Source organism: Poecilia mexicana, unplaced genomic scaffold (genome assembly GCF_051168715.1).
Source record: "Poecilia mexicana isolate PSO_F unplaced genomic scaffold, ASM5116871v1 scaffold_6, whole genome shotgun sequence".
Classification (NCBI taxonomy): Eukaryota; Metazoa; Chordata; class Actinopteri; order Cyprinodontiformes; family Poeciliidae; genus Poecilia; species Poecilia mexicana.
The window spans coordinates 15416852-15429531 of NW_028263375.1; the positions used below are offsets into that span (position 1 = coordinate 15416852).

A 12680-nucleotide genomic window follows, 5' to 3' on the forward strand; every position below is an offset into this window, starting at 1 on the left:
GGGAACCTTCACCCAGTCTCAAGTCTTTTGCAGCCTGTAGCAGGTTTTCCTCCAGGATTGTCCTGCATTTAGTTCCATACATTTTCCCATAAATTCAAACAAGCTTCAATGTCCCTGTTGAAGAAAATCATTCCTACAGCATAATGCTGCTACTGCCAGCTTGTCATGGGTCAAAACACCCAACCCATCTTGTCCCATTCAGTTTGCAGTACCGTATTTTCCGAACTATAAGGAGCACCTGAAAACCATCAGTTTCCTCAAAAGCGACAGTGCGCCTTATATATGGACCGATATTGAGCCACAACAGGTCTAGCATCTACGGTAAGCAGCCTCAGACTTCTTTTTCGCCCGTAGAAGAAGAAGCGTGCAGTGCATGCTGGGATAGTTGTCAGAACGTTGGTTTGTAATCTATTAATAAAGTTTGACTGACCTATCTACCTACCGACCGTCTAGAATCAGGTCGTCTGCAGGTCATTTAGCACCACATTCTCCACGAACATGCTGTGCGTGAATGGTGAAGGGTGACCATCGTCCGGCCACGCCCCAGCCCAGTCGCAGAAGGCTCTCCTCGCCGACCGGAGTTGGACTGTTTTGTTGACATTCACTTTAGTCCAGCTCCATCTAGTAGATGCATAACGTAACTCCAGCCTCTACTGTAGCGTCTATTCTATGCCCTTATAATACAGTGCCTTATATATGAAAAAAGTTTTAAAATAACCCATTCATTGAAGGTGCCCCTTATAATCCGGTGCGCCTTATAGTGCAGAAAATACGGTAAATATTTGCCAAAATTTCAAATATTGCATCACAAAAAATGCATTGAATGAGCTTCTCTAGACATTTAGAATTATGTTGGAGTTACAATGGCCGCACAAATGAGCACAAGAGAAATGCAACAATCAGGATTTCCATGTTTGTTTTCATGCTGGGTCTGTGCTCTGTCCTGCCCCCGTCATTTCTGTCCAGTGGGAGCAATGATCGGCACCCGCGTGGCTTTGTTTACAAGTTACAGTTCCCTTGCAAAAAAGCAGAATGTGAAAGCAAACTGCACTAAAAAAAGTCTACTTTTTGTCCGTACTGCCCTGGATGTATACACTCGTACATTCTTGTATTTGTTGTGTCACACCGTATTTCAAATTTTATAAGATTTCAACGCTTTTCTTTCAACAAGCCATTCTTTCATAATGCCAGATTTTGAAGCTTGTTCTCTGGTTTTGAAGTCGCTGTTTATTCACGAATGCTCCCTAACAAACCTCTTAGGCCTTCACAGAACACCTGTGTTTGTACTAAATTTCACTCGGAGGGATAACATTTACTGATTAGGTTTCTCTTAAAGGCATTTGGTTGCACTGGAATTTATTCAGGAGTGTAACATTAAGTGGGAGCCTAATACAGATGCAAACCAAATTCTGTCTTTAAAGATTCAAAAACCATGCAGTGTTATGTGAGGTTGCATAAAATTCCAATATAATTCACAGATGGTTGTATGTGCCAAAAATATGAACAAATTTAATTTATGAGTGCTTTTGCTGTGCGTGATTACTGTAGTGCACAAATTTATGCTTGTGAGAGACTTGATAATTCAAAGTGCAAAAACATGTGAAGGGGCATGCGAGAGCATCTGTAGTGCACAGAATCTTTTTGATACATTTCCACTCGAGTAGCTAACAATGTGTAGCCTCCCAGTGCACCACCCTTGCTCCCCTCTGGGTCTGCATGCATTCATGAGCTAAATTTAGTCGGCATTATTATGTTAGTACCCTGCTCACCGATCTGCCAGAAGTAGGTTACTGTGCTTCTCTCTCCAGTGTTGCTGAGAGTGTGTGTTTTTGTACTGGCTCACTCCTGGTGCTGCACAGCGGTAGAGATAATGTGCACATTTAAAGTCTATCAGCGTATGTGCAGGTGTCTCCATATTCAGATTGTGGGAATGTGCAGACGATAACAGGCTAATAGTGGATTACTGCCAACTAACATGGTGAGAGGGATACTTTGTGCAGAACAAGAGTGAAGAGATGCTTGTTGTACCGCTTTCGCCCTTGGTATGGTGTGCCCCCCTCTGGTCATTTTAATTGTTGCACTCTATCGCAATTGAATATAAAAGCCAAAGCATTTATGTTTTGTATTAGTTTTTAGAACTAATAAAGAAGAGAATGAAACTTGGAGATGTTATTCATCAACTTCACTGACATGCTTCAGAGTTTTCATGTTCAACTTTCTTTCTGTCCTTTTAGGTTTTACATTGAAAGTATTTCCTACCTGAAGGACAATGCAACAATCGAGCTGTTCTTTCTTAATGCGAAGTCCATCATATACAAGGTAAACAACACTTCACGTTGTTTTAATTTTACGTTTGAAATATCATTGACATACTATGTGGATGTGTTTATATGGGTCATCCAAACCCCTTTGTATTTAAGGTGTCATTAAAACGCTTTTGTGTACTCATCACTGACATGGCAAAACAAAAATATTTTGTTAAATATCCTTTAGCAAATTGCAGAGAAGTCACACATTTTCTGTATCTATCAACCTACATGTCTCTGTTTGTGTTTTATGAAACCTACAAATATTGCTACTCACCGTGTGAGTACCAATACAAGACTTCAGAAAATCTGTTTAAAATCCAAATTGGTATCATTAACTCATATTTTCTAAAATGATTTTTTTTGTTCTTTAATCATTCCGTCCTGAAAAGAACTATTCAAATTCATGAACAAAATTTTATTTTATTTTGGCAAGCTTAGTGTGCATTAATGTTGGACTGCAATTATTTAAAAAAAAAGTATTTGATTTAAAATGATTTTAGTCTCAGAAGTTGCTCAAGGGATGTTTTTAGGTGAAGCTTTGATGATGACATGGTGTTTTGGAGGCATGTTTCCTTTTAGTCTCATTTTTGACCTAAATGATGAGATGCCACATGAGGAAAGTTTGGCTTTTCATCCTGCATGCTGTGTTCATGGAGCAGAGAATGCGAGCAGTTTGCATCAGCTGTTAGCCATCACGCTGTGTGCTGCTCCACATTCCAGCAGCTAACGAATGACTTGACACATTTACTGCTGTATGGCACTGCTGAAGCACATTTATTCAGGCTTAGCAAATGCCAGTTGAAAATATATACTGGGGTTAACTGCGACAAAGAGCTACAAAGGTAGAAAACGTAAACTGCTGAAATCAAGTAGCAAATAAATTACTGCTCAATGTACCATGTAAATGTGGTCTGCCAAAACATCACTGCATTTATTGACAGCTGTGTCTAGCAGTTGTGTATTTTGTCCAGAAGAGGGCGTATGCAGCAGCTTCAAGACGTTATTCCTGTCACTTATTTAATTCAAAAAGAGAAATTCATAATAAATAGATTCCTTATTGCCAGAGTGATATAATGTGTTCCTGATAAGTTTTTTTTATTATTGTTTGAATCATGCATAAGACCAATTAGACAGAAGTCTTTTTTAATACAGAAATAGCAAACTAGATGGCATGACTTCCCTGATCATCACTGACTGTGGAAACATCACATTGGAGCTTGGTTTGTTTCTTTACATGTCCTCCAGATTATGGGATCTTCATTTCCAAATAAAAAGGGCAAAATATACTTGAAAATGCACAGAGAACTTTGAACCACCGAGCTGCAGTTAATTTCTTTTCCTCCTTAGGTCAGCTAAGGTGCTTCTGATGTTATCTCTGATTAAAGATTGCCTTAATAGAAAGAGTGTGAGAGTTTTTTTCAGCTTGTTATTGATCCACCCAAACTATTGAATAAAGTTCGCTTTAAAATTCACTCAAACCTCCAATTATCCCTGTTACTGTCCAGCTTTACCTACCACATTTTTTCTCCCACTCGACTTTCCAAAAAGCTGCGTGGATACAGCAGTCTGTAGAGCCTTCGTTAGTAGCAAACATTTGTGGCTTACCCACCTTGAGGAGGATATTTGTGACTTTCTGCCGGATAACTTTTAACCAGCTATCTTCATAATGTGTAGATGGCAACATAAGATTTATGTACTGAAATAGTTTTTTTTGGTCTTGTATAACACAGTAAATGTTTTTGAATTTATTTTTGTGCTTTTCTTTAACTGTTTGGCGTTAATAGCTGTAAAGTAATAGCAGTTAGTTGTGCAGCATGCACTGTATGTATTCAAAGCTGAACAGCAGCGTTCTTGCTTCCAGGTTCAGCAAAAGATTTTGATCATTCAAAACTAAAGTACTCTTAACATATACTGATCATTTTCTTCTTAGTTTTGACCATGGTAACATTTTGTTTCACCATAAAAGAATATGCACTACGGGGAAAAATGAGAAATGGGGTGATTTGTAGCCACCCTGGGTGGTACACACCACTGTGGGGTTTTCTCATTCTCGTATTTCATCAAGACTCTCTGAACTTCAAACCAATTAAGAAGTGGATTGTAAAGCAGCATTCCTAGCATGCCTCACCCACTACTCGCATCCTGTTGACCCTTATCCCTTTGTCCAGCTTTGTGTACGGAGAAGTTATCTCACACATTGTTGGTAAAAATGCTAACTAACCACAGACGGATACATTCTTTTACACTTGTACCCTTCTCACACCTCTTGGCCTGATTAGCACATTTGTCAATGTGTTTTATCAGGGCACACTTTCAAATAATGCCCACTTTACTTCTCCTCTCATCTCTGATTGCACAGATTAAAAAGGGAGAGAAATGTGGTTTGTAAAGCAAGGAGAATTTAACCATTTATCATGAATGCCAAAGTTTGCAATTGAACTGCTTTTTATCTGTCAAACAGTGCGTTACTCAACACTTCTGACTTCATCTTCTACTTTTTGCAGGAGCTCATTGAAGTGGACAGTGAGGTGGTCTTTGAATTAGCCTCCTACATCCTTCAAGTGAGATTTTGTTTTTTGTACAAGTTGATGCTGTATGTATTTGTGTAAATTTATACCATGATATTTATTTGTTTGGTTCTTTCTTAGCCCACACAGCAATTGTGGTATATTATAAAATAGCATAGTATAATATTTTACGGGATGTTGGATGAACATGAAGCAGTTCTGTTATAAGTGAAGCGTTTGTTCCCTATTCAAAATGTCTGACCTTTCATAATCTGCTAGTTTCATAATTAACAGATTGAACCCAAATTATCTAATGCGGTTGCCAATCAGTTTTTATTATGTGTGAGAGGGCGCTGTGGGCGTTCAAACTGTCTCGCCTGTAAGCTCATTTTCTTCTGACTAAATCTTTGATGTCATTTTAACGTTTCATTTATTTATTTATTTATTTTACTAAATATTACTGCATATAAAATATGCAAAGCTGACATTAAATATGTTTTTCCATTAAATACATTTCATAATGATTGGTAAAATTACACTCAGGTTCTGTCTTTAACGTCAAAACTCTTCGTCTTCCATCCTTCTCTCTCTCTTTCTTGTCGCTCCTTCAGAGTAGGTCAGTCCATTAACTGTGATTATGCAAGGTCATGTTACACAGCCTGGACTGAATGGTTTATATCTCTGTGTGTTTGAGTGGGCTCGCCTCCTGTGTGCAGGTGCAGATGTACAGTATCGGGTATCTCTTCTGCAGAGCTTCAAAGGTTCCCCTCTCAATGGATGTTTAATGTTCCCTCTTTAGTCCAGCAGTGTGGCCTTTTATTACTCATTCACTTCTACAAACAGACCATAAACAGAATTTATGGTTATTGTTCTGTTATAATTCATATGTTTCTAACATGTGTTTGTTTTGTTCCACAGGAAGCAAAAGGGGATTTTAGCAGGTAAGCTCCACTGCAGGAAGAAAATCCGTTTTGCATATCCAAACTATTCTGTTTACCCTTGTAGTTTTTATTAAGAGAGATTGGGCACTGAATACATGAAAACCCCTAAGACTAACAGTGTTTATAATAATTTTCCTGCAGTTGTAATGTCTGATTTTAAAAGTATGTGCAACAAAATGAATCTTCATCAGTGTGCTTTAGCTGGTCATTGTGTAAAAAATGTGTCAGAGAGTGTGACTCTCTGTGTGGTGAACCTGAAAGCAGAAGCCAACATGACAGTAGGGATGATGAGTTCAGCTGTTGCTCTGCTCCTCCTGCTGCGTTTTTATCACTCCTCAAGTGACTCACATCCTATGCAACTCATTTTCTTCTCAAATCGCTTAAGTTATTTAAACATTTATTTCAATATACAACAGTTTTACATTAGATTCACTCATTTTTCAGTCTTTTGTGTATCAAAAGCAAAGCTATGACTTCAAGAGTTATGTTGGAGCTAACTATTAACAGACTTCCTAATGTAAAGATAACTGTTGAAAAATGTGAAACATCATTCATTTTCCTTTAAACTTAAATTGAATTAACTCAGAAGCTGCTGAGCAATGTTTTCTGTAATATTTCATTTTGGTAGTGGCCATAAAGTGGATCCTCTTGTCACCCTAAATACACAGCATCCGTGATCCCTGCTTTGTTGTGGTGCTGATAACCGCAGTTACTCCTGTGAAAGAAGCAACTACACAGAGTATCCTACATAGGGCTGGAATGTAACACTCTGGAGACATTATTTTTGATTCGTCCCTCTTTATTCCCCGCCTCTTCCCACACACACAAATTTTACCTTTCTAAAGGTCCTTTGCAAAGCCGTACATTATCACATTTTTGTATTAGATTTTTTATAACTGGCTTTAACTGTAAATCTTTTCTAAAATGATAATTACATTACAATATCCAAATATGTCTGTGATGTTCTGTTTCTTTTTGCTGTAAAAGGGCCAAACTATGTCTTTCTTGGAACTGTAAAAATATATTTATGCATTGACTGTTTTCTTATCCATGGTCTACTGCATATTGCAGTAGACTTCTAAAAAAAAAAAAAAAGAAACCTGGCGTAGCGTTCTTTGACAAAATATTTCTGCCCCTCCAGGTTTTTCAGATTTTCTTGTCATAACTACAAACAATAAGGCATTTCATAGGGACTTTATGTAATATAAAAATGTCCAAATCCATACTGATTGTGATGGTATTATTGTACAATGTCACTTTTACCCTTTAAAAATAAAATGTCTTCCTACATAGTGACACCAACCAAATCTTTTACCTGCTGCAGCTACACTATTTTCCAACATCGTTTGGTATTTAGCTCAAACCACCTTTCGATCTGCTTTAACTGACTTCCTTTTCCCTGTGGGGATGAAGAAAGGCATTCCCACAGCATGATTCTACCTACACCATCCCCATGTCTCAGCATGATGGACAGTTTTACTTTCATGCACATTTAGACTTTTGATAAAGCCAAAAAAAAAAAAAAAGACTTCTTCCACCTTTTTCCTGTGTTTTTTGAGTGGCAAATTTTAATTGAAAATGGGACATTTATGTTTTTTTCTTGAACAATAACTTTCACCTTGCTTCTCTTTTATTGTTCCCAATTTTATTAGTGGTTTTAGCAAAGCAAATTGCGAACAAGTTCAGAGGGTATGGGTTTCTTTTCAAGGCATTGTACCTGGTAATTAGCAACACAAGCAGATATGAACAAAAGCAGACACAGCTGTTTTCACACATCGAAGAGAAGACATGCTGGGCGGATGGGATCTCTTCCAGTGCCTTAGCTCATAGGTTGTCATGTTCCCGGGGCTTTTCCCAATCTTCTGGGGCCTTTGGTGGAGGCTGGAGTGAGGCCTGGGGATTAGAGTTGAGCATTAAGAACTCTTGCCACTGGAGGTCTGAAAACTGAACCCGGGGCCAAGTGCTTGTAGTTTTCTGCATGGCTCCGTGTCTCATGTACTCTATCTGCATCCTAATCTGTTCCAGCTCATTCCCTGATCGTTTTTATCCCCTCTTATCTTTACTTATCGTTTGATTTTACATCTGTATTTCTATTTCTGTTGCTCTTTTTTCTTCCTGCAGCTGTTTAGACTTAGACCACACCCAGTGCTTAAAATAGTGCACATTTCTTGGCCATCAGCACTTATTCTTCTTTTTTGACTGGATGCAGTTCATGTACTCATTTTCACCCATGTTTCATTGAATATGATACATTTTGTATTCCTAATTGGGTGTTTGTATCTGTTGACATTTATGTGCACGTAAACTCATTTTCAACTCACTATAGAACTTGGAGAACAATAGGATGAAACAGTTTATATATATATATATATATTTCTTTTGCAGCGATGATGCAACCAGGTCTGATTTGAAAAAGCTCCCTGCTCTGCCCACTCAAGCTCTGAAGGAACACCCGTCTCTGGCTTATTGGTGAGAACCTGTTCAGTAAATCATCATGCAGACTTATTTACTATCTGTCACTGTAACAATGCCCTGTTTTCTTCTATTGCTTTCCTACAGTGAAGACCGGGTAATAGAGCATTTCAAGAAGCTCAGTGGGCAATCTAGAGGACAGGCTATTGTAAAGTGAGTATGTTTATCTGGTTGTGTTTATGTCCTGCATGTGAAAGACTTTCTTCTGTTTTTTGTTACATATCTGTCTTTCTGCTCCTTACAGTTATATGAGCATTGTGGAATCTCTGCCCACATATGGAGTGCATTACTATGCTGTAAAGGTACAGTTTTACTACGCTGCCTCGACTTCTTTTTCTCACACATGCACTGCACAGATTTTAGTTTCCTTGGGGCACGCAAGCAGATATCTGTGAAGTTTTGCTCTGTTTTTCAGGACAAACAGGGGATCCCATGGTGGCTGGGTTTGAGCTATAAAGGCATCTTTCAGTATGACTACCAGGATAAAGTCAAACCAAGGAAGGTGAGATTGTGCTTCCGTCTCTATATACTATATACTATGTGTGTGTGTTTGTGTGTGTGTGTGTGTGTATATATATATATAGTTTTTGGCCCATTCTTCCAATTGAATATGGAAAGGATGGTACTTGGTAATGAAAAACATGTAAGAACCTTGTCTGTAGCATGTTGTTTTCCCTTGTGTCCGTTTTCCAGTCAGTGAGTCTACACAATCACATTGTGTTGTGTAGACTACACAATGTGTAGGGACATAAGCAGGGATGACAGCTATCTGGAGACTCTGGTCTTTGACTGAGACATTCTGTCCTCAACTTATTTCTGCCTTTCTGAGGAAGCTTTCCTTCCAGTCAGTTTGTGTCTGGATGACGTGACTACCAGTTTATTTTACCTTTAACTTGTGGTCCTGGCCAAGGTTTTGAAGTCTTGCATTCACTAGTGTTAAGCTCATTAACATAGCTTTGCAAACTTACTGGCCGTCAAAAACTCACCAATACTAGCACTGATTACTTTGCTCAGAAACACAGGCAGGAACTTGTTGATGCGCATACACACAAGCATCAAACTAAAAGCTGAGCTCACCATCCTGAAGACCACTTCCTGTCTGCTAAATGTTTTCCTGTTTGCCTCTAACCCGCTTTGTGAGTGCGCCTGCATTTTAATTTGGACAATTTCAGTCGAAATTGTCTCATTAAAGAATCCTGATAATAGCGAGGTGTTAGATCATTGACATAATAGTGAATTTTATTCCTCTAATATTATATCCAATTTACAGACACATTAACACCAAACCCTGTTTTTTTTTTTTTTTGCTTTTCTTTTTTTGTTGTTGTTTTTTACAGAGAAATCATTGCATTCATCTTGTTCCAAAACAACACTGTAACATGATGATAACTGAGCAAGTATAGAAAGAGGACATAGCATTCCATCACAAGCGACTTGTCACGTATTGCACAGCCATGTCAACAGTCATTGTGAGTCACTGGTCCATTAAGCTTCAGAACTGACATACACAAGCTTTCACAAGCAGACGCTGGGATATTCTGTGCCTCTTCACAGCACACTGCTTCAGCATCACAAGTTCAGAACAGTCCCATTTAGAACAGTCCAGATTTGCCTTAATCAAACTGTTAGTAGCAGACTGTTCTACTTTCAGTTCTAAGAAGTGAAAGAGAGCGATGTAATCAGCTGCTTATTTTCGTTAGGCAGGTCATCACCATTAGAACTAGCAGAAAGCAGACAGTGGTCAGCACTGTGACTCAGGAAGGTGGAGTAAAATCTTTAGTCACAATAAAGTATACAGATTTAAAACACAGGATGTTTTTCTTTTTTCAAATAGTGAACTTCACATTGTCTTGTATAAAAAGTGCACATAGAAGTCATGTTTGTAATTAAATGTTTTTTGGGTTTTTTTCTTTTTACAAGAGTGTGAGCCGGTTGTTTTAAATGCACACCATCTACCACATCTATTTGAGCTGTTTTTTGTTTTACACAGGGACGTATGTTTATGCTCAGGTTTACTGCATAATCACACACTGTTCTGATGCCTCATTAGAGTCTTGTGATTCCTCTAGGCAACAATTATAGTGTTTGCAAGTTGACTAAGTACCTTTTAAAGACTTATTAAGACTAACCTGTGGGTACTGTCGGAAGGTCATCAGATGTTTCTGGTAATCACACTGAGCTAACTGTGGTTTTACTTTTTTTAAGTCCATACCCCTGGAGCTTTTTGTCATATAACTGGATGTGTATTTGGTGTATTTTATTAGGATTATATATCATAGATGAGCACAAAGTGGTTTGTAATTTTGAAGTGAAAAAAAAAATAGTAATTTTTTTTTTATTTTTTTAATCAAAATTAATAAGAATATGCAAAGTGAGCCATGGATTTTAACTGAGCTCTTTTCAGTGTGATAGCCCTAACTAAAATTCAGTGCATTCAAAAGGCACCTAGCCTGTAAGTTGAACCCGCATATTTGTAATTTAAAGAGATTTACGTTTCAACAGGGCAGGAACGCCTGAGAATACAACACAAGCTGTAATGATGCTGTTAAAAGTTCAAATACTGTTGCAAGGCATCATACTCTCTGTTTGCGTGTTAGAGGATGTAGAGCACGCTGCCTTTTAAACTGCATACTTTTTGGGGAAAAGGTGGATTGTTTTAAGTCGTAATTTATGCAAAGCCAAATTAATACATAAATAAAAGGAAATGCCTTAAGATTGATGTGAAGCTCAATCTTTGCGACGTCTAGATGCCACACAGTCGCATCCCCACCCATATACAAAGTCATTGTCTTCCTCGCTCACAGGTCCAAGTCCACAAAAGAATAATATGTTGCGTCACTGTAGCTGTCCTGACCTACGTTGTTTAAATGTTCTATTCTTCTGTAATCTCCAGGGAGTCTGCTACACCAGAGAAAGGCATTTGCACTCTATCAGAACTGACCTTTACATCTGTGATAGATGTGAGTTTGGTTGTGCTGACATTATTATGAGACAGGCGAGGGTCTGTACACTTGAGCGCTCTGTTCAGTGGTGAATCATGACCAGTCATTTCCTTTGCCTGTGTGTTTGTGCCATTGTGTAGCAGTAGTCTGCAGCCAAGAGGAAGAGGGTCGGCAGCGTGTGCACATGTACACGCACTACTCTTATAACAGAACCGCCCGGTGGCTTTTACATTAATCCTAGAGAGAAAAGTAGCTGTTAAAAAAAAAAAACACAAGGGCTACAAAGGTTTTTTTTTTAATTAAATAAATAGACTTATGTAACTTTGAAGTAGGTCAGAATTAAAAATAGATAACTACAAGCTTGTATAGGTGTACCAAAATAACACGACAGTAGTATTTGATACAACAATAATACTTCACATGTAAAACTTACATTAAAGGCTCGGCATGATAATAAACACTGCAGTATATGGAAACACTGACAAGTTGGCAGGCAGGGGAAGGTTTCCAAGTCCTGCTCTGTTGAAAGGCATTTCAGAACAGTAAAACAACACCTGGATTTGAAAAAGAGACAAAAATATGTAATCCAATGAAAATGGCACATTTGATTATGCTGTGCAGGTTAATTTGGCATTTGATTTTTACTCAAAAGTCAAAATTTCCAAATCTCAGGTTTAAACAGAAAACTATTTATTGAAGTCAGAACTCTAAGCAAGTCTCTCACAAGCCCAAAATCTCAAAAAAAGTTTCATTTGGACATTTGAGAGGATTGAATTGCTTCTCAATATCTGCTTCACATATAGCATGCTAAATCTGAATATGTTAATGAACGCATTCCTTTAGTATTTAATGAGAGGGGCTACAGCATCAGAAGATCAGACTGGGCACTACTCTGGTCAGCTAAAACCAGGATATCATGACTACAATCCATACTGAATTGCCAAAATTCAGCAATAGTAAAATGTAGGTTTAATGAGTCTCAATTTCACCTGTAACATTTAGATGTTAGGGTCAGAATTTGACGTATGCGTGGATTTATTAACAGTAAGTAAAACACGGTTAAATTAAAATTGTGTTTGTGTGGTAGTAGTTAAAAATGCTTCAGTGTCACTCTGAAGTTTTAGATTCAATTTATCCCAACTGTCTTTTGTCGGTTTGTGTGTATGAACCGTGCATCACTGCTGGTTAGTCTTGTGCACTGTAAATGGTTGATATAAAAATTTGTTTTGAGTACCACTAACTGCAATGCAAGTACCAGAATGATTAGAACCATGACTCTAGAAGACATATCTGATCTCCGCTGCTCCGGCTCATTTCTAACTAACGCACCCACACAAGCTGAATCTGCCCTGCCTGCTATTTTTAGCACCACGCTACATTAGCACTCCACACTCCACTGAATGTGTGGCAGGGGTTTTGATAAGGCAGCCGATTTTTATTTATTTATTTTTTTACCCTCAGACATTTATATCCTCATAGATGCACAGACATTCAAATTAGACATAATTG

General features: G+C 38.1%; 1 protein-coding gene across 3 annotated transcripts in view; it reads left to right on the top strand.

Annotated features, from left to right (window-relative positions):
* frmd4a (FERM domain containing 4A) overlaps positions 1–12680 on the top strand; it is a 66975-nt gene that overhangs the window by 38255 nt on the left and 16040 nt on the right. For all 3 annotated transcript variants that reach the window (XM_088006303.1, XM_088006302.1, XM_088006304.1), the window contains exons 5-11: positions 2235–2319; positions 4814–4870; positions 5735–5757; positions 8143–8226; positions 8317–8382; positions 8474–8531; positions 8645–8731. In XM_088006303.1, the coding sequence (XP_087862429.1) occupies positions 2235–2319; positions 4814–4870; positions 5735–5757; positions 8143–8226; positions 8317–8382; positions 8474–8531; positions 8645–8731 (460 nt within the window). The remainder of the gene's footprint in view (positions 1–2234; positions 2320–4813; positions 4871–5734; positions 5758–8142; positions 8227–8316; positions 8383–8473; positions 8532–8644; positions 8732–12680) is intronic.